Here is a 25,763-nt window from a genome sequence, read left to right on the forward strand (position 1 = left end):
GTGACTCAGTGTCCAGGTCCCAGGACGCTGGTGGACGCCTCACCTAGACAGCAGCCCCACGTTCTGTCCTGCACGGACGTGGGCGCTGGTCTGAGGGGAGGCTCTGGCCACGCTCCTAGGTCCATCCTGATGCCAACTGCTCTCCAGCTCAGCTCCATTTCCGCAACCCAGGGAGCAGGCATGATCCCAACTGGGGTTCGATGAGGCCTTCCTCTCTCAGAGTGACACTGCTGGCTTTCTCCCCAGCCTCTGCTCTCCCAAGGCCTTTTCTAAATCCAAAGTGTCAGGTCTGTCCAGAAGAGCTTGTCGCTCTGGCCAGCAGGGGGCACTGTGGGCCCAGCATTGACTGCTGTGAGGAGGGGGGAAGTCCCAGGAAGGGAGGCCTTGAATAGAGGGGAGCCCAGTGAGAGAGGGCGCAGGAGCTGGACTTGACCACCTTCCAGGGGATCACTGGAAGTCTGTGAGTAAGGTTGTGACATGGCCTGATACGTGTTTTCCAATCCCTGTGGTCGCTGTAGGACGGAGTTCCCTGGGAGACGCATGGGGAAGCAGGAACGGCTGCTCTGAGACCCTTTGCTGCTCCTGATGGGGGATCCTGGCTCGCACTTGAGTGGCCTTGGGGACAGTTTTGGGGACATCCTGGAAGTGGCATCAGCAAGGTCCCTAGATCTGTAAGCCTGTCCCCCAAAAGTGCTCTGTTCTTTATCTGTCCAATATCCCTCCCGTCAGCTGGATGGAAGGCTCTGTGCGGCCAGGGCTCAATCGCGGCTCACTGGACATCTGTGGAATGGGTGCATGGCTGTTGGTGGCGTGAGGAAGGCCAGCTATGAGCCAGCCCACTGCTGTCACCTGGAGCTCTTGTCCTAGAACTAACTGCCTTCCTCTATGCTCCTCCCCATTCCTCCTGTCACTCATTCCACAGACAGTCCTGGGCACCCCGTGGGTGCCAGGCTCTGGTTTTGCGGAACTCTGAGTTGCGCAGAGAAGACAGCACCACTGAGCAGATGCTTGGAGAAATGAGGAAGGGCGCCAGGGGGTGTGTAGACATCTGGGACCAACAGGTGTCCTTGAGAGGGACAGCACCAACCCAGACTTCCTGCAAGTGGGATCGTATTGTCTGCAGCACCGAGTCACCACCAACCACACACACATGTGCCCGGGTACCAGGTGCACCGCAGACCCATCCATGCCCCGCTGGTACCTGGGCCTCTGTTGCCATTGCTCTGAAGAGGCAGTTTTGCACAAGGGCCGAGCAGACCCGCCCTGCTTGTGTTCAAATCCCAGTCCAGGACTCACGCACTCGGCAACCTCGAGCCAGTCGATCTCCGGCGCCCATTTCGTCATCTACGAAGCAGACATGACCTTCAGAACCCCTACCTGGGGGGTACCTATCATGAATGGGGGAGGTCCGGGTCCTGGCTTTTCATTTCTTCACCACAATAAAAATTAACTCAATATTTTCTCTCTTTTTTTTATATGCTAGAAAGTGATAGCCAGTGGCAAACATGTTAAAAACTTCATAGAAGAGGAGTTCTACCCATTCATTTCTCTGCAAAGCAGAAGACCTAACTGCTGCCTATCTGTTGTTTGCTCGTTTTAGTGGCAGAACACGTGAGACGGGCTGGTGGAACCGTGGCGCTGCATTGACACCAGAGGCACAGTTGGAGGGCCGGGTTCTAAAGAGTGGGTAGGAGATAGTGGATGTCCTCTCTGGGGCTGGCAGAGGAATGGAGGGGTGGTGGTCAAATAAATTTGTAAATATAATATACTGTATATGTTTGCTTGCTTATAGTTTGCATTGGGTGTGGGGGACAGGCTGTATGTAAGCTGGCAAAGTCAATATAGCCTAAGGCTTAGTTTTAAGACTAAGCCTTTCCCGCCCTTTTAATACTAAGATCTTTTTCAAACGAAGCTTTTCCCCACACCCTTGACTTTTGCATGATGTGGGGTGGTGCACTCTTATGAGAAATCCCATTTATGCCTCAGATAAGTGACTTTGTATCGGATATTTCCTTATTTGTATATTGGCTTAAAGGTTGTTTTTTATTTTATTTTACTTATTCACTTTAGAGAGGAGAGAGAGTGAGTGAGAGAGAGAGAGAGAAAGGGGGAAGGAGCAGGAAGCATCAACTCCCATATCTGCCTTAACCAGGCAAGCCCAGGGTTTTGAACCGGTGACCTTAGCATTCCTGGTCAACGCTTTATCCACTGTGCCACCACAAGTCAGGCCAAAGGTTTTGATTTCTAAACCATAAAATGAGACAGACCAGAGGCTTTCTCTTGGTTCCTGAAACTAGATTTACAGAGAAGAAGCAGCCAAGATGGCAGAGTGCTGAAGGAGAAGCCAGTTTGTGCAGAAAGGAAATGGGGAACAGAGGTGAATAAGGCTGGTGAGGTAGAAACCTTTGATTCTAGGAAACTTAGATGAATCAATGGCTTTGGGAGCTATGAATGGAAAGGGAAGTGTTTCCCACCTGTGTGTATTTCTCGCCCACCCAGTACAAGATAGGATTAAAGGTAATGGCTCACCAGTTCTTGGCTCCATTGTTTCATTACCGTCTGTCTGAATCAAATGTGAACCTGAACGGCCCAGGCGGCTGTGATGAGCCGTGGCTATTAGCCATGGGCTCACCTCCCTCTGAGTCAAGAGGGGGAGAAGCTGGGCTCTGGGAAGACTACGGGGTGTTTAGGCATCGGAATGGGTTGGGCCATGGATACAGAGATGCACCTTGAGGCAGGGGTTTTAGGAATGTAAATGACAAAAAAAAAAAAAGAGGAGGGAGGGGGTTCCTTAATACATCTAAGGGAAAGTCACCTCCCACGGTGATCTGATCATAAATTCCTAATCCAGCAGGTCATGGTGGGTTGTCATGCCCCCAGTCTAAAGGGTTTATCTTCCCCTGAGGCAAGCCCTGACCCTTGTCTCTGTGCATCTAGGTTCCTGCGCCTTTGAAATTCCCTCTCTTCTCAGACACCTTGGAATCATAACCGCCCCCAAGAGCACACATAACCTCGTTCACTGCCCTGAAATCCAGTCACAGGGATTTCTTCGCCCTGCCTCCTCCCACTGTCATGGAACTCTCTTTACATTCCTCCTTAAAATGGAATAAAATAACCCTGCCAACTGTCATTCTGGGAAGCGTTTTCCTTTGGTCTATTGGGATCTGGCTCCTAGCCGTGTCCTCTGTGTGGCTCCAATAAACTCTCAGACAAACTCTTGTGAAAGCTGTCCCCCAGCTTTGCACGTCCTTACACTGATAGGAGCAGGAGGACGGAGGCTCAAACTGGAGAGCAGAGGTGGACGTGAGGAGTGGGTCAGGGGGGTCATTGAGGAGCTCCCGAAGGACCACTGTGCACTCGTTCACCAAGCCTAGGGTTACAAAGCACCAGCGAGGTACCAGGCGCTGTCTCTTCAGTAGTGAAGGCTCACAACTGGGGCGGAGACAGAGGGCTGAGAAAGGCCACTCACAGGAAGAAGATACAGGGTCAAATCCTCACAGCCAGAGGGAGCATTCAGGGATGTGCTGTTCTCAATCCGAGGGCGGCCATCACCTGGGGGTGGGGTGGACTGTGCCTCAGGGGACTCCTTTCTGTGCTGGGACAGCACCCCAGTTCATCCGGCAGGGGGTCCACCCTCACTCCCAAACGCTCACTGTAAGATTCCCCATCCCCGGCCTTGGCCGGTTGGCTCAGTGGTAGAGCGTCAGCCTGGCGTGCAGAAGTCCCGGGTTCGATTCCCGGCCAGGGCACACAGGAGAAGCGCCCATCTGCTTCTCCACCCCTCCCCGCCTCCTTCCTCTCTGTCTCTCTCTTCCCTTCCTGCAGCGAGGCTCCATTGGAGCAAAGATGGCCCGGGCGCTGGGGATGGCTCCTTGGCCTCTGCCCCAGGCACCAGAGTGGCTCTGGTCGTAACAGAGCGACGCCCCGGAGGGGCCGAGCATCACCCCCTGGTGGGCATGCTGGGTGGATCCCGGTCGGGCGCATGCGGGAGTCTGTCTGACTGTCTCTCCCGGTTTCCAGCTTCAGAAAAATTAAAAAAAAAAAAAAAAAAAAAAAAAAAGATTCCCCATCCCCAAACTCCTAAAAGGATGTGAGAGTTTGGAGGGGAGTTGGGGTGGGGGTGGCACTTTCATGGCCTCTGAGCCCTCGGGTTCAGCGCAGCTCTGAGGAGGCAACAAGAATTATGCAGAACTCCCTCCACGCTGTAACCACAGGTGACCATTCCGTGGAGTGTTCGAGATGTGCCTCATAGTCAGATTCATTTCTCTCATTGGACCAGAGCCTCCTGGGAGGTAGGTACCAAGTTGTGAGAACTTGGAGTCCTGTGACCTCTCTGGGCCTCCATTTCCGCTCCCAGGAAACCAGGGAGTAGAATGTAAGGGTCCTTCCACTTTCTTCTAAGGTTCCACCTTCTGCACATACGTGACACCCCACGGTGTCGAAGAGCTTTAATTGTAGGATGGACAAAAAGGGAACCTGGGGGTGCGGCGCAGGAGCGGGAACCCTAAAACACAGACCATGATTCTGAGGGCCCCTTGATGGGCTGGATATAAAAGTCAGGGGGGCTGGGAGCATCCACAGCTGCCCGCTGCCTGGCAGGTCTGATCACAGGAAGTCCCTCCAGCTGGTTCTGCCTGTGTTCCAGGGGGTAGGGGGTGAGCAGTCTCAGAAGCGTGGGACAGGGTGCAGGCGTGGGGGAGGGACTGGGATGGCGTGCTCCCGCAGGGACAAGGCACACAGCGGCGGTCTGAGGTAGGACGAAGTATAAGTGCTCTCTCCCAGGCCAGCCTTGGGCTGGAGCCATCTCTGCTTCAGCTGCTCGTAGAGTCCATAATTCGTTGGGGGAGCTGCAAGAGAAAGCAGGTCCTGGTGAAACAGGGCTCAGGGGACGCTGCCGCCCGACAGGCCAGCAGTGGGTGGCGGGGACCCTGGGGGTGTCCCCAGGCTGTGGGATCAGGGACTGGGCTGGCTGGCAGTGCGCTGGAGGGAAGGCAGGCTTGCAGGCCAGTGTTGGCTGGGCCAGCCTCCCAGTAGCCTCAGGCTGGGGCCGCACTCCCTGTGTACTCAGGAGGGACCAGGATCCCCTGGCGGGGACCTCAGAAAAGCCAGCCCCATGACCTGGTTGCTCTTGGGTAACTGTCCCAACCCAGTAGGGAAGGGAGCAGTGCGGGCTTGTGAGATGAAGAAACCCTGGCAAAAGTAATAACGCAGAGTGACAAGCAGACTGCTCTCTGACCTCTGTCCCTTTGCATCAAAAGGTAAGACTGCAGAGCTGGGTGCCCAGGGCAGGCGTAGCTTAAAACAAGTCAGTTCATGGTCCTCTCCCACGTCAAGCCCTCCAAAGCCTCGGTGCTGTGGGAAGGTCAAATCCGCACTTCTGCCTGTGGCCCGGGAGCCCTGGGGCTCTTCCTCTGCTCCTGTCCTGGAGCTCTTTCGCAGGCTGCTGCTGCCGTGGAATGCTCTTCCCCCCAATCCCTGCATGGCTTCCTCCTTCTCAGCTCAATGATGTCCCCGGAAAGGCCTGCCCTCCTCAGCCCTCCCAGAAGAGGGAGGCCCACGATGACCCACCTCACTCTCTATCCTTACCCGTTTTCTTCCCTTCATAGCACATCTCCCAGCCCCCAAATAATCTCATTTACTGGATCTCAGGTTATCTTATTCCTTAATGGCGTCTTATCTGTCACCCGACTGGAGCGTCAACTCCCCGAGAGCAGGCGTTCCTCCCTGTTTGTCTCCGCTATGTCTCCGGATGCTGTCCCAGGGCCCAGCGCCCGGGACATCGTACTATTTATGAAATGAATGACTGGTCCAAGTGTGCAGTGACACCTGTCACTGCTGCCACCTGTGCTTCAGGTGAACCCGCTGCCCCAGTGCACAGAAGAAGGCTTCATCACACAGCCAGCCTCATCCTGGCGTCCAGCAGAAAGGGCAGGTCGCAGCCCTGGGGGCAGATAGGACTCTCCCCCCCCCCCCATCATCTCAATCTAGGCTCTCCAGGAGCCCAGATGTCCCCGTGAGACTTTCTGTGTGAGCCAGGCACCCCTCAGCCCTGGGCAGATGTGTGCAGACCCCTTACCGCCCAATACAGGGGGGATTCCAGAATTATAAAAATACCCAGAAGGGGGAAGTCGGCTTTCTCCGGTAGCCACAGCAACTTATTTCTGTCCCAGGTGCGGCGTGAAGGCAGGCCTGGGTTATAAGCATGTCGGTTGTAATGGTCGTCGTACGTGCTGATCAGATAGCAGCGCGAGGGCTCCTGGTGGTGGGTGATCAGGTGTTTGTACGGGAGCCCCTGGAAGGACAGACACAATGGGCGGGTTACTGACCGGAGCGAGGCATCGCCTGGCCGTGGACGGACCTAGAAGTTGCCCGTCATGGAGGTCCGCGGGGTGATTGGCCAGGGGGCCTCCACGGGCTGCCGGTGGGTGTGGCTGTGTGCACCCACCAAACAGGAAACACACTTCTCTCCCACCCATCCCGACACAGCTCACCACAAACACATGGCTCAGCTGAGGGGCCCCCAGCCTCTGCTGAGTCAGTGAACTACTGGGGGCGCATTAACATGAAAGTCAGGGCCCCCTGATAAACAGGGGGAGTCGGTGCCACCTCATTGCATGTCCCTGTGATCTGAAGACAGACCCTTTCGTTAGTCTCAAGTGCCATCCCAGTGCCTACCGCCAGGGCGAGAGAAAGACGCTGACCACGGAGCCAGCGGGACACGTGCACCTTGTATTCAATCGGTTACTAGGGGGAGAGTCAGGGAACGCTCAGCTCCTTTACACAGCCGCCTCCTGCAAAGGATTTACAGCAACCTCAGCTGGACGATCACGGAGGGGTTTCTTTGGCGGGGAGATGTTTACAGGGAGAAGAAAGCCTTGTTCCCCTTGCTCTGGGACGTGGGCCTGAATCAGTGCTTTTCCTAAGAAAATCCTCTTGGCCCCGGGACGGGGATCCTGGGGGGACGGGGCTGATTTACAGGGGAGGATAATGTTGATTTTCATGCCCGACCTCTTGTCTGGAGCAGACAGGGAGGTCTGTGTCTGCGATGCTCTGGAAGTCCTGGCTGCACCCAATGTTTCAAGTGGCAGTTCCACAAATAAGTCAGATCACAATGCCACAGGCAGATGGGGGGGCATGGGCACAGGCATTAAGCAGGAGCTTCCAAGATCTCCATCACCAGGTGCCCAGAGCATTTCCAATGCCAGGGAAAGCAAGTCAAAGAGGTTCCCATCAGCCGAGGGGGGCTGAAGAGGAGAGAGGCCAAGAGGGGTCTTCTTGCTCTGTCTCTTGGTTTGGGGCACGGCCCTGCTATCTTGATTATATTCCCAGGACTTTTGTTTTCCTCAAGCCTGGTAAGGAGACAGACACAGAGACAACTGCCTTTAAAAGAAGAGCTTACAGGTCCCAAAAGGAGGGTGCACGCCCCACCAGGCAGGGCCACACGGGGAAGCACCCGGGTTGGTCAGAAGGCAGAAGAAGAGAGAGTATTGCCCAGAGAATGGGCAAGGCTGTGTGGGCACGTTTGAGAAGTTTAGGATTGCCCAGTTTCAATAATTTCAGAAGTCTCTGTGCTACAGGAGGGCCTCTGTGTGTGGGCCCCTGCCCCTGGAGCAACTTAAGGCGGAGGTGGGGTATTGAGTTGGTGGGTGAGTGTTAGATGCAGGAGGCGGTGGTTGGGGCTGTGGGCTCTGTGCTGTGGGTTTGCATCTGAGAGGCATGATGACAGGCCAGCAGTTGGCTGTCTCTAGGAATTAGCTGGCCCAGGGAAGGCGGTGTCTCTGGGATTAGCAAGGCCCCTACCATAGCAAAGCATCGTAAAATGGAGAAAATAGAGGATATGATTAATACACCTGCCTGGGAGAAAAGCACAAGAAGGAGGGCCTCCCCAGGTGGGGAGGGAATGTTAACCTCATCCATCCAAGGTCAGCTTGAAGAGCCGTTAGCATTCACCTAAGAAGGGTCCTGTCAAGCGCCCGTGTGCGTGTGTGCGTGTGTGTGCGCGCGTGTGCGTGTGTGTGGTGGGGGGAGTGCAGAACGAGGCACAAAGAGCTGATGGAGTGGAAGCAGCCACACAAGCAAGCCATTCGAACAGAGTCTGTAGGAACGAATGTCCGATTGCTTGGTTCCACTTTGTGTGTCTTTTGGGGGAGGGAGACTTGTCTTAATTTTAATAGCTGTATATATGTGTCGCTATCCCTCCGTCAGGGTTAGTAATGGGCCCTCAGGACTTGAAGAAATAGCACCAGTTGGATCAGTGATAGAGCATCAGCCCAGCAGGTGGATGTTCCAGGTTCAATTCCCGGTCAGGGTACACAGGAGAAACAACCAACTGCTTCTCCACCCCTCCCCCTCCCCTTCTCTCTCTTTTTCTCTCTCTTCCTTTCCTGCAGCCAGAGCTCGATTGGTTCAAGCACATTGGTCCCAGGTGCTGAGGATGGCTTCGTGGAGCCTCTGCCTCAGGTGTAAAAAATAGCTTGGTTGCAAGCATGGCCCCAGATGGGCAGAGCATCGCCCCCGATTAGGGTTGCCAGGTGGATCCAGTCAGGGCACATGCAGGGGTCTGTCTCTATATCTCCACTCCTCTCCCTTGAGAAAGAAGAGAGGGGATAAAAAGGGCAGCTAGTGTGCACTGAGGATGAGGCTAAATGCCACGTGCCTTGTGTGCATGGATAGCTAGTGACTAGAAGCCCCAGATCCTGGGTTCTAATTTTTGCTTCCTTATGTTACCACGCACTTGTGTCTTCAGTACACACTAATGGTAAAGTCGGCAGCCCCTGAGCAGCAGCGTGGTCTGAGGATGCCAGCACAACCAGGGATGCCAGCACGACCAGGGGTGACAGCATAGAGCTGAAACCCTGGCACAAATCCCCAAGCGCAGAAGCCAACTCCAGCAAATGACGAAGGGGCATCTCAGGAACGTCCTTGCTGAATTTTCAGAGCAGTCACCTGCATAGACCCTTACCAACCAGCGGCACTGCGGCCACCTGCACGGTCCCTTACCAACCAGCGGCACTGCGGCCACCTGCACGGTCCCTTACCAACCAGCGGCACTGCGGCCACCTGCACGGTCCCTTACCAACCCGCGGCACTGCGGCCACCTGCATGGTCCCTTACCAACCAGCGGCACTGCGACCACCTGCATGGTCCCTTACCAACCAGCGGCACTGCGGCCACCTGCACGGTCCCTTACCAACCAGTGGCACTGCCTCAGACAAGACATTCACCATGCCTGGGGAGCTTTTATGGGAAAATGAGAGTGCTGAGCTGAACAATCTCTTCCAACCCATTCTGACAGCTGTCCAGTGCTCATGCTGTGGCTCCCGGGCTCCACCCTGCTTTCAGGCAGATGTTAGGGTCAGGTAGGGGTGGTAGGAGGGGGTGTCCAGAGGTTGCAGTTCCCTGCTCCCCGCTCAGCAGGCCTGGAACACAACATACCACAGACACCCAGGGAAGGAGAGGGCCATGAATGGTCCTTGACGTTTTATACAAAAGAACAGGAAGCTGGGGCTTCGGTGACACAAAACGCTGTCGTCTAAACATCACCGCTACTTGCTTTTGGCATACCTTCTGTGATACCTCACTGTCGTTCCCATTAGCCATGTCTGTTTGTTTGTCTCCTACACCCTTTGTCTGTATCCTGCGGGAGAAGTGCATGGGAATGGGAACAGTGGTGCAGGGAAGTGCTGGGATACAGGGCTGGGTTCGCCATCAGCTGCAGACTGGACAGAACTCTGCTTGTCGGGTCATAAAGGTGAGTGCCCCGGGCAGCGCCTGGGCTGGGGAGGGTACTGAAGACCCTACTCCTGTATTCCCAGGAGGGAACTGGGCCGAGAAGAAGCTGGCTGCTGGGGACCTTCTGAGCCTCGGGGAGGGGCCCAGCCTGAGCGTGGGGCCCTCACCTCCTCTTACCTCAATCCTCTTCTTCCCGTACCACCTGGCGATCTGGTCCGGTCGATGGCCAGGGAAGGGCACATACTCTTTCCTGTAAACGCTCTCGGGTGTTTTCTCATTGTCTTTGGTGAACTGGAAAAGATCAAATATTCAAGACAACTGTAACGTCCCTTCTCCAACTTCTGCTGCAAGCCCTCGCCTCCTGGGCCATCAGAAGCTGGGCGGAGAAAGGGTCAGCGGGGAGCCCAGGGCATCCTTCATAAAGCAGGCTTCATTTTGCCCCCTCCCTTCCAGGTTTTGGAAAGCAGTGTGCACCCCGCCACCCAGGACCCCTCGGGAAAGCTGATGGTGGGGTCGCCCGACCACTTCTCATGGTCGGCACCTGTTCCCTTTGTCGTCTTCCCTCTCCCTGCTCCTCCTTCCTGCTTCTCTTCCCTTTCTTTTACTTCTTTTTTTTTTTTTTTTTTTTTTTGTATTTTTCTGAAGCTGGAAATGGGGAGGCAGTCAGACAGACTCCCGCATGCACCCGACCGGGATCCACCCGGCACGCACACCAGGGGCTATGCTCTGCCCACCAGGGGGCGATGCTCTGCTCCTCCTGGGCGTCGCTCTGCCGCTACCAGAGCCACTCTAGTGCCTGGGGCAGAGACCAAGGAGCCATCCCCAGCGCCCGGGCCATCTTTGCTCCAATGGAGCCTCGGCTGTGGGAGGGGAAGAGAGAGACAGAGAGGAAGAAGGGGTGGGGGTAGAGAAGCCAATGGGCGCTTCTCCTATGTGCCCTGGCTGGGAATTGAACCTGGGTCCCCCGCACGCCAGGCTGACGCTCTACCGCTGAGCCAACCGGCCAGGGCCTCTTTTACTTCTTTGTTCTCACCCTTTCCAACTCACTCTTTCCTCCCTAGTATATTATATTGTAAAACTTAACTGTGGCAACATACGCATAATGAAATTTACCGTGTTAACCATGGTTAAATGCATAGTTCAGTGGCATTTAAGAACATTCACGGCTCTGGCCGGTTTGCTCAGTGGTAGAGCGTCGGCCTGGCGTGCAGAAGTCCTGGGTTTGATTCCTGGCCAGGGCACACAGAAGAAGCGCCCATCTGCTTCTCCACCCCTCCCCCTCTCCTTCCTCTCTGTCTCTCTCTTCCCCTCCCACAGCCGAGGCTCCATTGGAGCAAAGATGGCTCGGGCGCTGGGGATGGCTCCTTGGCCTCTGCCCCAGGCACTAGAGTGGCTCTGGTCGCAACAGAGCGATGCCCTGGAGAGGCAGAGCATCGCCCCCTGGTGGGCAGAGCGTGCCCCCTGGTGGGCGTGCCGGGTGGATCCCAGTCGGGTGCATGTGGGATTCTGTCTGACTGTCTTTCCCCGTTTCTAGCTTCAGAAAAATACAAAAAAAAAAAAAGAACATTCACATTATTGTGTAACCACCACCACCACCCATTTCCAGGACATTTCCATCATCTCAAACTGAAACTGTACACATTCAACAACTCCTCTATCTCCCCGCCTCCAGCCCCGGCACCCACCACTCCGCTGGGGACCTCATGTAAGTGGAATCATACAATATTTGTCCTCTGATGACTGACTTATCTCACTTAGCATAGTGTCTCCAAGGTTCATCTGCACTGTAGCATGTGTCAGAATTTTTTTCCTTTTAAAGGCTGAGTAATATTCCATTGTATGTATGCACCACATTTTACTTATCCATTTATCCATTGTTGAATTACTTCTACCCTTTGGCTACTATGAATAATGTTCTAATGAACATGGATGCACAGATATCTCTCTTCAAGATCATGGTTTCGATTTTAGGGAGTCTAGACCCAAAAGTGGGATTCCTGGGTCATGTGGTAATTCTACATTTTATTTCTTGAGGAAATGGCATACTATCTACCACGGTGGCTGTACCATTTACATTCCCAGCAACAATGCACAATGGCTCCGATTTCTCCACATCCTCCCAACGCTTGTTCTTTTCTGGGTTTTTTCTTTTTTTAAGTAATAGTCATTCTAATGGGTGTGAAGTGGTGTCTCATTATGGTTTTGATTTGCTTTTCCCTAATAATGTGATATGGAGCATCTTTTCATGTACTTATTGGTCATTTGTTTATTCTCTTTGAAGAAATGTCTGTTCAAGTTCTTTACCAATTTTTAATCAAGTTTTTGTTGTTGTTGAGTTGTAGGACTTCTTTATATACTCTGGATATTATTTCTTTATTACATAGAAGATTTGCAAATATTTTCTCCCATTTCGTGAGTTGCCTTTTCACTTTGTTGATAGTGTTCTTTGATGCCTGAGAGTGTTTAATGTTGATGAAGTACATCTATTTTTTCTTTTGCTGACAAAGCTTTTGGTGTCATAGCTAAGAAACTGTTGCCAACTTCAATGTCATGAATCTTTTTTCCCATTTTTTCTGCTGCCTGCTTTATAGTTTTAGGTCTTTGATCCATTTTTATTTACTGTTTGTATATGGTACAAAGTAAGGGTCCAACTTTACTCTTCTGCATGTGGCTATTAGTTTTCCCAATACCATTTATTGAAAAGATAGTTTTTATTCCGTTGAGTGGTCTTGGCATCCTTGTTTATTTTATTTTATTTTATTTTATCTTATTTTTTGTAGCAGAGACAAAGAGAGTCAGAGAGAGGGACAGATAGGGACAGATGAACAGAAAGGAAGAGAAATGAGAAACATCAGTTCTTCATTGCAGCTCCTTAGTTGTTCATTGATTGATTTCTCATATGTGCCTTGACCGGGGGCTACAGCAGACCGAGTGACCCCTTGCTCGATTCAGCGACCTTGGGTCCAAGCTGGTGAGCCTTGCTCAAACTGGATGAGCCCGTGCTCAAGCTGGCGACCTCAGGGTCTCGAACCTGGGTCCTCCACATCCCAGTCCAATGCTCTATCCACTGTGCCACTGCCTGGTCAGGCTTGGCATCCTTGTTTAAATGATCTGATTATATATGGGAGGATTTATTTCTGGGCTCTTTATTCTACTTCATTGGTTTATATGTCTACATTTGTACCAGTATCCCACTATTTTGATTACTATAGCTTTGTAATAAGTTTTGAAATTAGAGAATGTGAATTCTCCAACATTGTTCTTCTTTTCAGATTTGTTTGGCTATTCAGAGCCTCTTGAGATTTCCAATGATTTTTAGGGTGGAGTTTTAAATTTGTGCAAAAAAATAAAATAAAAATCTCTCATAGAGGTTGCAGTGAATCTGTAGCTAATTTTGGGTAGCATTGGCATCTTAATATTGTCTTCCAATCCATGAACACAAGAATGTTGCTCCATATATTGCTGTCTTATTTCTTTCAACTTGTGTCTAGTGTATAAGTCTTTTGCCTTCTTTGTTAAGTTTATTCCTAAGTATTTTATTCTTTTTGATGCTATGATAAATAAAACTGTCTCCCTAAGTTCTTTCTTTAGATTGTTCGTGGTTGGTGTATAGAAATGCAACTGATTTTTGCATGTTAATTTTGTATCCTGCTTGCCTGACCAGGCGGTGGCACAATGGATAGAGCGTCAGACTGGGATGCGTAGGACCCAGGTTCGAGACCCCGAGGTTGTCAGCTTGAGCGCACAATCATCTGGTTTGAGCAAAGTTCACCAGCTTGGACCCAGGGTCGCTGGCTTGAGCAAGGGGTTACTCGGTCTGCTGAAGGCCCGCGGTCAAGGCATATATGAGAAAGCAATCAATGAACAGCTAAGGTGTCACAATGTGCAACGAAAAACTAATGATTGATGCTTCTCATCTCTCTCCGTTCCTGTCTGTCTGTCCCTATCTCTGGATGTCTCTGTAAAAAATAATAATAATAATAATAATTTTGTATCCTGCTACTTTGCTGAATTTATTAGTTTTTTTTAAATTTATTTTTATTTCATTTTTTTACAGCGACAGAGAGAGATTCAGAGAGAGGGATAGACAGACAGGAACGGAGAGAGATGAGAAGTATCAATCATCAGTTTTTCATTGGGACTCCTTAGTTGTTCATTGATTGCTTTCTCACATGTGCCTTGACTGCGGGCCTTCAGCAGACCGAGTAACCCCTTGCTCGAGTCAGTGACCTTGGGTCCAAGCTGGTGAGCTTTTTTTTTTTTTTTTTTTTTGGCACAAGCCAGATGACCCAGATGAGCCTGCGTGCAGGCTGGCGACCTTGGGGGGTCTCAAACCTGGGTCCTTCTGCATCCCAGTCCGACACTCTATTCACTGTGCCACCGCCTGGTCAGGCTGAATTTATTAGTTGTTTTGTTTTTTTTTTATAAATAAGTTTTTATTTAAATGGGGTGACATCAATAAATCAGGGTACATACATTCAAAGAAAACATTTCCAGGTCATCTTGTCATTCAGTTCTGCTGCATACCCATCACCCAAAGAGAGATCGTCCTCCATCACCCTCTATCCAGCTTTCTTTGTACCCCTCCCCCTCCCCCTCCCTCCTCCCCTCCCCCCACCCCCTGTAACCACCACACTCCTGTCCATGTCTCTTAGTCTCACTTTTATGTCCCACCAATGTATGGAATCCTGCAGTTCTTGTTTTTTTCTGATTCGCTTATTTCGCTCCGCATAATGTTATCAAGATTCCACCAATCTGCTGTAAGTGATCCGATGTCATCATTTCTTCTAGCTGACTAGTATACCATGGTGTATATGTGCCCCATCTTCTTTATCCAGCCTTCTATTTTTTTTTACAGTGATTAAAAGCCTTTAAGCAAACTCTTGGCCAATACAGCAAGAATCCATAAGAGTAGTGTCCTTAACATGTTCAGCAAGTCCAACTTGGCCCCATCACCATGTCAAATCTCTGAAAAATGCAACCCAACCGCAGTTCAGTCTGTGGGATCTGTCACAGGGAGCAGGAGTCCAGGAAAAGTCCACCTCCAGGAAAAGTCCGCATGGCACTGGAATTGTCACCATTCTATACTTTGCAGCTCATGTCCAAGTCCCAGTGACCGCTGCTTCTAGCTGGTAATGATTCAGGTAGACTGGAGAAGCCATTTGCAGCATGCGTGGATATGGAGCTTCTGTTCTCCTCTGCCTGGAGAGATGAGACCAGGGTGCTTTTCCCTGGAGCTCTGCGACTGTGGCATGCTAAAGAGAACCTTGGGATACACTAAGCTGGGTGGCAAAGGTAGATTTATAATAGAAGTTGGCAAAAGGGGGAAAGAGAGCTCTAAATTAGGAGTAGGTCCCAGCCTGAAATATGAGTGGGGCATTGAGATAGGAGGGATAAAGGAAACACTATATAATAAGAAAAGCAGCAGAACATAGGGCTATCAACACCCACAACAGAGATCTTCGAGGGAAGAATAAAAAACCTGACTATTCAGGCCAAACATAGTTAAGTGGTCCTTGTGCAAATGAGATCAGTTTACCTGCTTCTTGGAACAAATACCCTGGGCTCGTCCATAGTGTCGTAGATGGGGCCAACGGCCCTGGGCACCTTCAGCCTTCAGTGGCAAACCCTAGCATTCTGGGCAAGGTTAGGTCATAGGTGGCTGGAGCAGGGCTGGAAGAGACTGAACCCTCCCTTAGAGGAGTGAGGGGGAAGCCTACCTTCCAGTGTCCCTGTTTCCTCACAGTAGAGGCATGTAAGCCTGGCAGGCTTTGGCTCAATGACCTTCCTTTCCACTATTGAAGCAGGACCCAGATGGCATCCTAGGAGACCCCTTTGGGGCATTGGAGCCTTTAAGGGTATATCCTAAAAGCTGGTAGTTCCCCTGATCTCTATTGGGCTTTTTCTGCCTCTACGTATCTTAAAAGCCATGCTCAGAAGATCTCGCTGACGGGTTTGAGGATCCCCATCCGCCTATATAAATCTTTTCCATATATCTGGAGCTATTTGGAAAAAGACAAAACAGTGTTATTAGCTGGATCTAATAAAGAAGGTAGTAGTTTGCAGGCAAAAAAGATTTGGTGTCTCCTGTTCATCAGCCTTCAAAAGAAATGTAAAAAAAAAAAAATTTATTTATTTATTTATTTATTTTTTTAAGTAGAAAGCATGATATGGTAGACCCGTAGGAGTTCCAGGATATGACTACCCCCAGTCTCGGTGTGGCTTCTTCAGTGTTCCTTGGTTGGAGAGTCCTCTTAGTTTCGTCCAATGTTGGTTTTTCCAGATGATAGTTCCAAAAATTAGTTTGTATTCCACTTTGGTTCTGGGAGGTAGATGTTGGTACATCCGCCTACTCCAGCGCCATCTTGTCTCCCCTGAATTTATTAGTTTTAACAGGTGTGTGTATGTGGTCTTTAGGGTTCGGCAGCTATAAGATCATGTCATATAAAGATCATTTTACTTCTTTCTATCCAGTTCTATAATTTTCATTTCTTTTTCTTGCTCTGGCTAGAACTTTTCATACAATGTTGAATAGAAGTGGCAAAAGCAGGCACCCTGCCTGACCAGGCGGTGGCGCAGTGGATAGAGCGTCGGACTGGGATACAGAGGACCCCGGTTTGAGACCCCAAAGTTGCCAGCTTGAGTGCGGACTCATTTGGTTTGAGCAAAGCTCACCAGCTTGGAACCAAGGTCACTGGCTCCAGCAAGGGGTCACTTGGTCTGCTGAAGGCCCGCAGTCAAGGCACATATGAGAAAGCAATCAACGGACAACTAGGGTGTTGCAACGCGCAATGAAAAATTAATGATTGATGCTTCTCATCTCTCTCCGTTCCTGTCTGTCTGTCCCTATCTATCCCTTTTACTGTCTCTGTAAAAAAAAAAAAAAGCAGGCACCCTTGTTTTTTTGTTTTGTTTTGTTTTGTATTTTTCTGAACCTGGAAACGGGGAGAGACAGTCAGACAGACTCCCGCATACGCCTGACTGGGATCCACCCGGCACGCCCACCAGGGGCGATGCTCTGCCCCTCCGGGGCGTCACTCTGTTGCGACCAGAGCCACTATAGCGCCTGGGGCAGAGGCCAAGGAGCCATCCCCAGCACCCGGGTTATCTTTGCTCCAATGGAGCCTTGGCTGCGGGAGGGGAAGAGAGAGACAGAGAGGAAGGAGAGGGGGAACGGTGGAGATGCAGATGGGCGCTTCTCCTGTGTGCCCTGGCCGGGAATCGAACCCGGGACTTCTGCACACCAGGTCGACGCTCTACCACTGAGCCAACCGGCCAGGGCCCAGGCACCCTTGTTTTAAAGGAAAAGCTTTTGATCTTTTACCATTGGATCTGATGTTAGCTGTGGGCCTTTGTTACACAGCCTTATTATGTTAAGGTAGTTAAATGCTAAATAAAATTCACCAGTGAAGCCACTTAGTCCTGGGCTTTTATTTTTTTTAAAGGTTTTTGATTACTAAGGTAATTTGCTTACGAGTTATAGGTCTATTTAGAGTTCCTATTTCTTTATGAACTTTTCTTCCATGTATACTGTTTCTTTGTTTTGGTAACACTTTAACTTAAAATCAATTTTTTATATGAGTATTGCCACTCCACTTTCTTTTGATTACTATATGTGTGGGATATCTTTTTCTATCCTGTAACTTTCAACTGATATATGTCCTGAGATCTAAAGATGGTCTCATGGATGGTATATGGTTGGATCTCATTTTTCCCCCATTCTGCCAATCTACCCGTATGTCTTTTGATTGCGAGTTTAATCCATTTACATGTAAAATAATTGCTGTTAAGGGAGGACTTACTTTTGACATTTTACCTTTCTTCTGTATGCCTTACAGGGTTTTTTGTGTTGTTTTTCTTTTGTTGTTTGTTTTTATTATTTTGTCTCTCATTTTCTTCATTATTGCCAGTTTTTGTGTTTAATTGATTTGTTGGGTTTTTTTACTCATATTTACAGAGGGGGGAGAGAGAGAGGAGGAGGAGGAGAGGGGAGCAGGAAGCATCAACTCCCCTATGTGCGTTGACCAGGCAAGCCCAGGCTTTCAAACCGGTGACCTCAGTGTTCCAGGTCAATACTTTATCCACTGCGCCACCACAGGTCAGGCTTTAATTGGTTTTTTGTAGTGATGCATTTTTATTTTGTCTCACCTCCTTTATATATTCTAGAGATATTTTTGAAGTTATCATGGGTATTATGTTTAACATTGTAAAGTTGTAACAATATCTTTTAAATTAATACCAACCTGACTTAACTCATAAATAAAAACCACTCCTTTGTAGTTCCATCCTCTCCCATTTTATGTTATTGATATTACAAATAACTTACTGATATACTGTGTACCCATTAACATGAATTTATAATTATTTTATGCATTTGTTTATAAATCCTGTAGAAAATGGTGGAGTTACAAACCAAAGTTGTAATAATAGTGGTTTGTGTATTTGTCCATGTATTTACCTTTAAAATACCTTTACCAAAGGCCCTTATATTTTTATATGGCTTCGAGTTACTGTATAGCATTGCTCCATTTCAGCGTCAAGGATTTCTGTTAGCATTTTTTATAGGGCAGGTCTAGAGGTAATGAACTTCTTTTGCTTTTGTTTATCTGGGGATGTTTTCCTTTGTCCTTCATTTTTGCAGGATAGTTTTGCTGGGTTTCGTATCCTCAGTTGATAGTTTTGTTTTTGTTTTTGAGTACTTCTAATATATTAGTCCACTGCCTTCTGACATGCAAGATAGCTAGAGAGAAATTAACTGATAATCTTATAAATAAGTCTCCTTTGCTTGTGATAATTCATTTTTCCCTTGCTGATTTTCAGATTCTCTATGTCTATGACTTTTAACAGTTGATTATAATGTGTCTCTAGGGTGGTCTCACTGGGTTTATTCTATTTGAAGTTTATTGAGCTTCTTAGATTTGTAGATCCATGTCTTTTCTTGGGAAGTTTTCAGCCATTATTTCTTCAAATAATCTCTCTGCTCCTTTCATTTTCTCTTTCCTCTCATAATGTGTATATTGATCAGCTAAATGGTGTCCTAATTAGACTCCAATTACTTTTCTTCATTCTTTTTCCTTTTCAGGCTCAAATATTTCAAATTATATTTCTTCAAGTTCTCTGATTCTTTATTCTGCTTGTTTAAGTCCACTGTTGGATGTCTTTAGTGAATTTTTTCAATTTAACTATTGTCTTTTTTAGCTCCATAATTCCTGGTTTGTTCCCTTTTATAATATCCATCTTTTTATTGATATTCTCATTTTGTTCATACATTATTTTTCTGATTTCCTTTACAGTTGACCCTTGAACAACATGAGTTTGAACCATGTGGGTCTACTTATATGCAGATTTTTTTCAATAAATACTGTAAATGTATTTTCTCCTTTTTATGATTTCCTTAGCAACATTTTCTTCTCTTTAACTTACTTTATTATAAGAATACTATGTATATACCATGCTATGTATATTATACATAATCACACAAAATGTGTGTTGAAGGCTTATGTTATCAGTAAGGCATTAAGTTTTGGGGGAGTCAAAAATTATACATGGATTTTTTTACTGCATGGCAAGGCGTGGGTCAGTGCCTCTAACACCTACAATGCTCAAGAGTCAACTGTAGTTCTATTTTTTTTTAAACAGTTTTTTTGTTTGTTTTTTTATTTATTCATTTTAGAGAGGAGAGAGAGAGAGGAGAGACAGAGAGAGAGAAGGGGGAGGAGCTGGAAGCATCAACTCCCATATGTGCCTTGACCAGGCAAGCCCAGGGCTTTGAACCGGCAACCTCAGCATTCCAGGTCAACGTTTTATCCACTGAGACACCACAGGTCAGGCGTCAACTGTAGTTCTTTGTCCATGTATTCTTTCAGCTCTTTAGGTATATTTAAGGACCTGGTCAGTTGGCTCAGAGGTAGAGCGTCAGCCTGGCGTGTGGAAGTCCCAGGTTCAATTCCCAGTTAGGGCACACAGGAAAAACAACCATCTGCTTTTTCACCCCTCTCCCTTCCCCTTCTCTCTATCTCTCTCTTCCCATCCCACAGCCATGGCTCCAATGTTTTGAGCAAGTTAGCCCCGGGCACTGAGGATGGCTCCATGGCCTTGCCTCAGTTGCTGAAATAGTTCGGTTGCTAAGCAACAGAGCAGCAGCCCCCGATTGGTAGACCATTATTGTCCTTTAGGTGGCTTGCTGGGTGGATCCTGGTCAGGGCACATGCAGGAGTCTGTCTCCCTGCCTCCCTGCCTCACTGCTTCTCATTTAATAAAAAGGTTTTTTTTTAAAGTATATTTAAGACAATTGTTTTTTCTTTGTGTTTTTTTTGTTTGTTTGTTTATTTGTTTTTGTCATACTTCTGATACCTGAGTTTCTTCAGCAACAGTATCAGCCACTTAATTTTCTTCCTTTGAGTGGGCCATGTTTTTCTGTCTTCACATACGGGAAGATATTTTGTTGAACATTAAGGCATTTGAAAACAAAGCTACCTCTTCTAGTCTTTGCAAACATTCTCCATTCAAGAGAAGATCTCCTCTAACTAGCAAGGCAGGTTCTTAGACTCAGAATTAGCTTGGTATACAGGCTTAAGTACTTCTCAGGACTTCTCTGCGCATTCATTTTCCCTGGGCTTGTGTGTGTATGTGTGTGTGTGTGTGTGTGTGTGTGTGTGTATGACTCTGTGACTTTCTAAATAAACTTTCTCTTATAAAAATATTAAATAACAACGCCCCAAAGAAGTCTCATAGGAATCCATCTGGGTCCTGCTTCAATAGTGAAAAGGAAGGTCATTGAGCCAAAGCCTGCCAGGCTTACATGCCTTTGCTGTGAGGAAAAGGGACATTGGAAGGTAGGCTTCCCCCTTGCTCCTCTAAGGGAGGGTTCAGTCTCTTCCAGCCCTGCTCCAGCCACCTATGACCTAACCTTGCCCAGAATGCTAGGGTTTGCCACTGAAGGCTGAAGGTGCCCAGGGCCGTCGGCCCCATCTACGACACTGTGGACGAGCCTAGGGTATTTATTCCAAGAAGCAGATAAACTGATCTCATTTGCACAAGGGCCACTTAACTATGTTTGGCCTGAATAGTCAGGTTTTTTATTATTCCCTCAAAGATCTCTGTTGTGGGTGTTGATAGTCCTATTTTCTGCTGCTTTGTTCAATATATATAGTGTTTCCTTTATTCCTCCTAACTCATTGCCCCACTCATATTTCAGGCTGGGACCTACTCCTAATTTAGAGCTCTCTCTCCCCCTTTTGCCAACTTCTATTGTGAATTTACCTTTGCCACCCAGCTTAGTGTATCCCAAGGTTCTCTTTACCACGCCACAGTCGCAGAGCTCCAGGGAAAAGCACCCTGGTCTCATCTCTCCAGGCAGAGGAGAACAGAGGCTCCGTCTCCACGCATGCTGCAGATGGCTTTTCCAGAATCATTACCAGCTAGAAGCAGCAGACATTGGGACTTGGATGTGAGCTGCAAAGTATAGAATTGTGACAACAATTCCAGTGCCATGCGGACTTTTCCTGGATGTGGAATTTTTCTGGACTCCTGCTCCTTGTGACAGCTCCTAACAGACTGAACTAAGGATGGGTTGCATTCGCAGGGATTTGGAATGGTATTGGTGCCAACTTAGACTTGCTGAACATGTTAAGGACACTACTCTTTTATGGATTCTTGCTGTATTGGCCAAGAGTTTGCTTAAAGGCTTTAATCACAGTAAAAAAAAAAAAAAAAAAATATATATATATATATATATATATATATATATATATATATATATATAGATAAAACTGGATAAAGAAGATGTGGCACATATACACTATGATATACTACTCAGCTATAGAAATGATGACATCGGATCACTTACAACAAAATGGTAAGATCTTGATAACATTATACAGAGTGAAATAAGTAAATCAGAAAAAAACAAGAACTGCATGATTCCATACATTGGTGGGACATAAAAATGAGACTAAGAGACATGGACAAGAGTGTGGTGGTTATGGGGGGGAGGGAAGGAGGGAGAGAGGGAGGGGGAGGGGCACAAAGAAAACTAGAAAACTAGATAGAAGGTGACGGAGGACAATCTGACTTTGGGTGATGGGTATGCAACATAATTGAATGATAAGATAACCTGGACATGTTTTCTTTGAATATATGTACCCTGATTTATTGATGTCATCCCATTAAAATTAATAAAACTTTATGTATAAAAATATTAAATATTAATTTAATATTAATTTAATATTAATTAAATATTAATTTAATATTTAATTCCCCTAAGAGTCTCTTCCCTGCTTCTCCCCAGGGCTTTAGCTGTTCTGCTGTATTCCTCTCCCTCTAATCTCTTGCCCCAGACGTTTGTAGCCCTGTAGTCCCCCGGCAGCTTTCACTAGCTGTGACCACCCTTGCTTGTCACAGTTTCTCCTACCTAGCCTGAAATATGAACTATGCACTTTCTCCCATTTGAACTCTGAGTTAGGCAAAACAGAGACAGACAGGCCAGGCAGCCCCAGGCGGGCTAGAATGTTGTTCTACTCCCTCTGGGTTCAGAGGAGGGACCTGGGAGCCGGGCCATGGCTGCCCCCACACTGCCCCACGTGATGAGGACAGAATGGGACAAGGGCCAGTGAAAATCTTATGGAATTTCCTACCATTTTGAATGTGGCTTTTTCTAAATTGGTCATTAGATCGCTTGCTATAGAGCTTTGTTTTCCAGAGCCCCTGGGTAGTTATTTTAGCAGGACGACTGTGGTTTTTGAAGTGTTTCCATGGTAGAACAAGGACCTGGACTTTCTTCACCTGCTGTCTTTCTTACATCACTCCGGCTCCACTCCCTTTGTGCAATTCTCTGCTTGCTGTGGGGCCAGCTCACAACAGCCCTGGGGGACTACCTTGCCCATAGGAGCCTGAAGGGATTGCTCAGACAGTCCTCCTTTCACTTGGAACTTCCCTGACACATATCTGCTCCTCATACATGACCAGTACACTCAGGTCTAAGAATGGTCATAGGCCATATCTGGCCAGAGGCATAGTGAATGCTAATGTTCTCTATTGAAACAGCCTTTTCCAGTTCTCAGAAGTCACCACCAGCCTATCCCACACTTGCATCAGAGCTGCCAATTCTATCACTCTCTATTCTTTGCCCAGTCCCCAAGAAGGCATGAGGGTATTTAGATGTCTTTGCAAAAAGTTTAAGTGGCTCAGTCTTGGAGTGAGTTTTTTTCAAAAGATGAAATTACAGTTACAGTTACAGTTTTATTAACTTAAAATCATGTTTGTTTGATAACCGATTTATGAAAACAAGAACATACATTTGCCTTTTTTAATGTTGTCTTACACTTTTTTTTTTTGACAGAGACAGAGAGAGAGTCAGAGAGAGGGATAGATAGGGACAGACAGGAACAGAGAGAGATGAGAAGCATCAATCATCAGTTTTTCGTTGTGACACCTTAGTTGTTCATTGATTGTTTTCTCATATGTGCCTTGACCACAGGCCTTCAGCAGACCGAGTAACCCCTTTCTTAAGCCAAGGGCCTTTGGGTCCAAGCTAGTGAGCTTTGCTCAAACCAGATGAGCCTGCGCTCAAGCTGGCAACCTCCGGGGTCTCGAACCTGGGTCCTCCGCATCCCAGTCCAATGTTCTATCCACTGTGCCACCGCCTAGTCAGGCGCCTTACACATTTTTAAAATAAATTGATCGTACTCTAGATGGTCAGGAGGCACGAGGACATACATGAACGTTCGTACTACTCAAAAGGTTAAGAGAAAGAGAGAGAAGCATCAACTTGTTGCTCCAGTTAGTTGTGCTTTAATTGCTTCTTGTATGTGCCTTGACTAGGGATTGGACCCATGACCTTGGGCTCAAACCTGCATCCTCAGGATCGTGATGACAACCTCACTCTCAAGCCAGTGACCCCACACTCAAGCCGGTGACCTCAGCATCCCAGGCCAATGCTCTATCCCTCACTGCGTAAGTGGCTCAGTCTTGATTGCAAAAAACAAAGATATTCCATTTTAAGTGGACCAACTTAGGCAAAGCATTGTGTAATGGCCTTTAAGGTACATGGAGCCACCATGAGCCCTTTTGTTGTTTTGAAAGTAAAAACTGAAAGGTGCAGGCGGTGCAAGGTTGTGGCTCAGGTGCCAGAGAGCAGCAGCTCATCCCTGGGCATCGCTGCGGGAACGTCCGGCCTGCCTTGGCAGGCACCACATCCCAGTAAGCGCCAGGCCAGGGAGAGCACAGACTCTTCAAATCGAGGTAGACAGAAATTAGGGACAGGAGGCATCAGGTGCCCAGAAACACCCCACTGACAATAGTGCAGTGTGGCACAATGATATTGACATATTGCTGTGATACTTTCAAGATACAGTGGGGACCTTGATGATTGCTTTGATGTAACTCCCCAATGTGGCACACAGACACCCCAATGCCATGTTCTTAAGACGCAACCATCTATGGCCCTCGATGCAAAAATAGTGATGACTTCATTCCTGCCAGTCCTCCTCTGAGCCCTCTGTCCACCTTTTCTCTTTCCTTACCTTCCTCCTCTCTTCTGCCCAGTTTCCAGTGAGCACTCTGGTGGAATAGTTTTTCTCGATCTTCCAGCTCGGAGTACAAAATGACTGCGGACTAACGGCAGTCAAAAACTGCATGGTAAGGATTCACCCCAGCTTTCTTGGACACAACACAATGTAAGGTTTCGGGAGTGGGAGACGTTACGATGTTGCTGAGCTCGGGGTACCTTTTGTTTTTATTTTTCTTCCCAGACACCCTTCTGAATGGACAGTAGATGACACCCTGCCAACCTCACAGAATAAAAGGGCTCGAGAGTCCGCTATCTGCCTCCAGGGAGGGGTGACGTGAGCTTGGATTCCCTACTGTTGACTGTCTCCATGGTGATAGACTCTGAGTATAAATGTTCTCCTTAAGGGAGCAGCTGATTCTTCGAGAGCAAAATTGACCCCACAAAAGCAAACCAAATCAACAATGACCTCCGTACAAGCAAGAGCCAGAAGGATGTGGCTTATGTGTTGTCCCCCCCATGAGAGACATCACCCCTGCTGCATTTTTACAACTCGAGTAAGTTGAGATGATCACCTTCTACTTCTTAATGAATGCTGATGTGCTAGGCCCATGCTGTGCGGGTAACATATATTAACTTGTGTAATCCTAACAGCAGCCCTAGTAAGCAGGTGCTATTATGTACCCATTTTATGGATGAGGACACTGAAGCATAAAAAAAAGGGGGAGTAATAGAGTAAATCTCTTAGAAAATAATTAAAGACCCAAAGGGCTTTTATTAATATTAACATTAATTGTTTACTGACTTTAAAACAATGGCAAGCATTCCAGCCATTGTAATATGTTGTTTTGTTTAAAAAGGAAAATCTAGTTTCACATAGGTATGTAGTTAAAAGAGAGATAAGTATTTTAATAGCCTTTGCTGTTGATTGTGGATATTCTTTGATACTACATCCAAACTCAACAAGTGGTAGTTGCTTAACTGTTAGTTGCAGTGTGGAATCGGAAGCTATTCGGTGAGCTCTTTGAGCTCGGCGACATTAAAAGCCCCTGGTTCATCTTGTGCTTCAAACGAAGCTGTCACCCATTCGTGATTTTATAACAGCATGGTGGTCATTTGAAAAATATTAGATACTGAGCTGTCAGATCTTCCTAATGTTGATGTGTTTTATTATAAAGTATCTTTAAAAACCACATTTGCTAATATCACGACTGGCCTCATCTGAAAAGCATGTAAGTGTTAGGAAGAGTTGACAAGCTCAAAGGAATGGATACAAGTTTTCCAAAATTCTGCTGTTGGCTTGAAAGCTCAAAATTTTGTCATTGGCAACAATTACTGTTCGTTGTTTTCCCTGAAGTGACAGACGTACCTCATTCATTTTCAGGAAAATATCCGCCCCCATGTTCCAATCTGAACCATCATGGCTTGTCTGCCAGTCGTTCTTTCAAGGACAACTGGCGTTTTATGGACAAGAGCCCCAGCTACTCTCGCTCACGGCTCAGTGGCACACACACTGCCCCTGCCT

At 47.8% G+C, this 25,763-nt stretch overlaps 1 protein-coding gene across 1 annotated transcript; it reads right to left on the minus strand.

The window, feature by feature from the left end:
• Positions 1–4,665: 4,665 nt before the first annotated feature.
• CFAP107 (cilia and flagella associated protein 107) lies at positions 4,666–24,368 on the minus strand. The gene is made up of 4 exons (XM_066265174.1): positions 24,255–24,368; positions 9,910–10,023; positions 6,115–6,292; positions 4,666–4,847 (listed from the first exon to the last, which is right to left on the minus strand). The coding sequence occupies exons 1-4, from the start codon at positions 24,366–24,368 to the stop codon at positions 4,666–4,668; spliced, it is 588 nt and encodes a 195-aa protein (XP_066121271.1).
• Positions 24,369–25,763: the final 1,395 nt, after the last annotated feature.

This window comes from Saccopteryx bilineata, chromosome 3 (assembly GCF_036850765.1).
Source record: "Saccopteryx bilineata isolate mSacBil1 chromosome 3, mSacBil1_pri_phased_curated, whole genome shotgun sequence".
In the NCBI taxonomy this organism is placed as follows: Eukaryota; Metazoa; Chordata; class Mammalia; order Chiroptera; family Emballonuridae; genus Saccopteryx; species Saccopteryx bilineata.

What these genes read in the sequence shown, in the direction of transcription:
- CFAP107 (XM_066265174.1), bottom strand. Translation starts at nt 24,368, where the DNA reads ATGCAGTTTTTGACTGCCGTTAGTCCGCAGTCATTTTGTACTCCGAGC. An exon ending in GGGCAGAAGAGAGGAGGAAG is followed by an intron (nt 10,024 to 24,254) that starts GTAAGGAAAGAG and finishes GATCTTTTCCAG; the next exon opens with TTCACCAAAGACAATGAGAA. An exon ending in ACGGGAAGAAGAGGATTGAG is followed by an intron (nt 6,293 to 9,909) that starts GTAAGAGGAGGT and finishes CTGTCCTTCCAG; the next exon opens with GGGCTCCCGTACAAACACCT.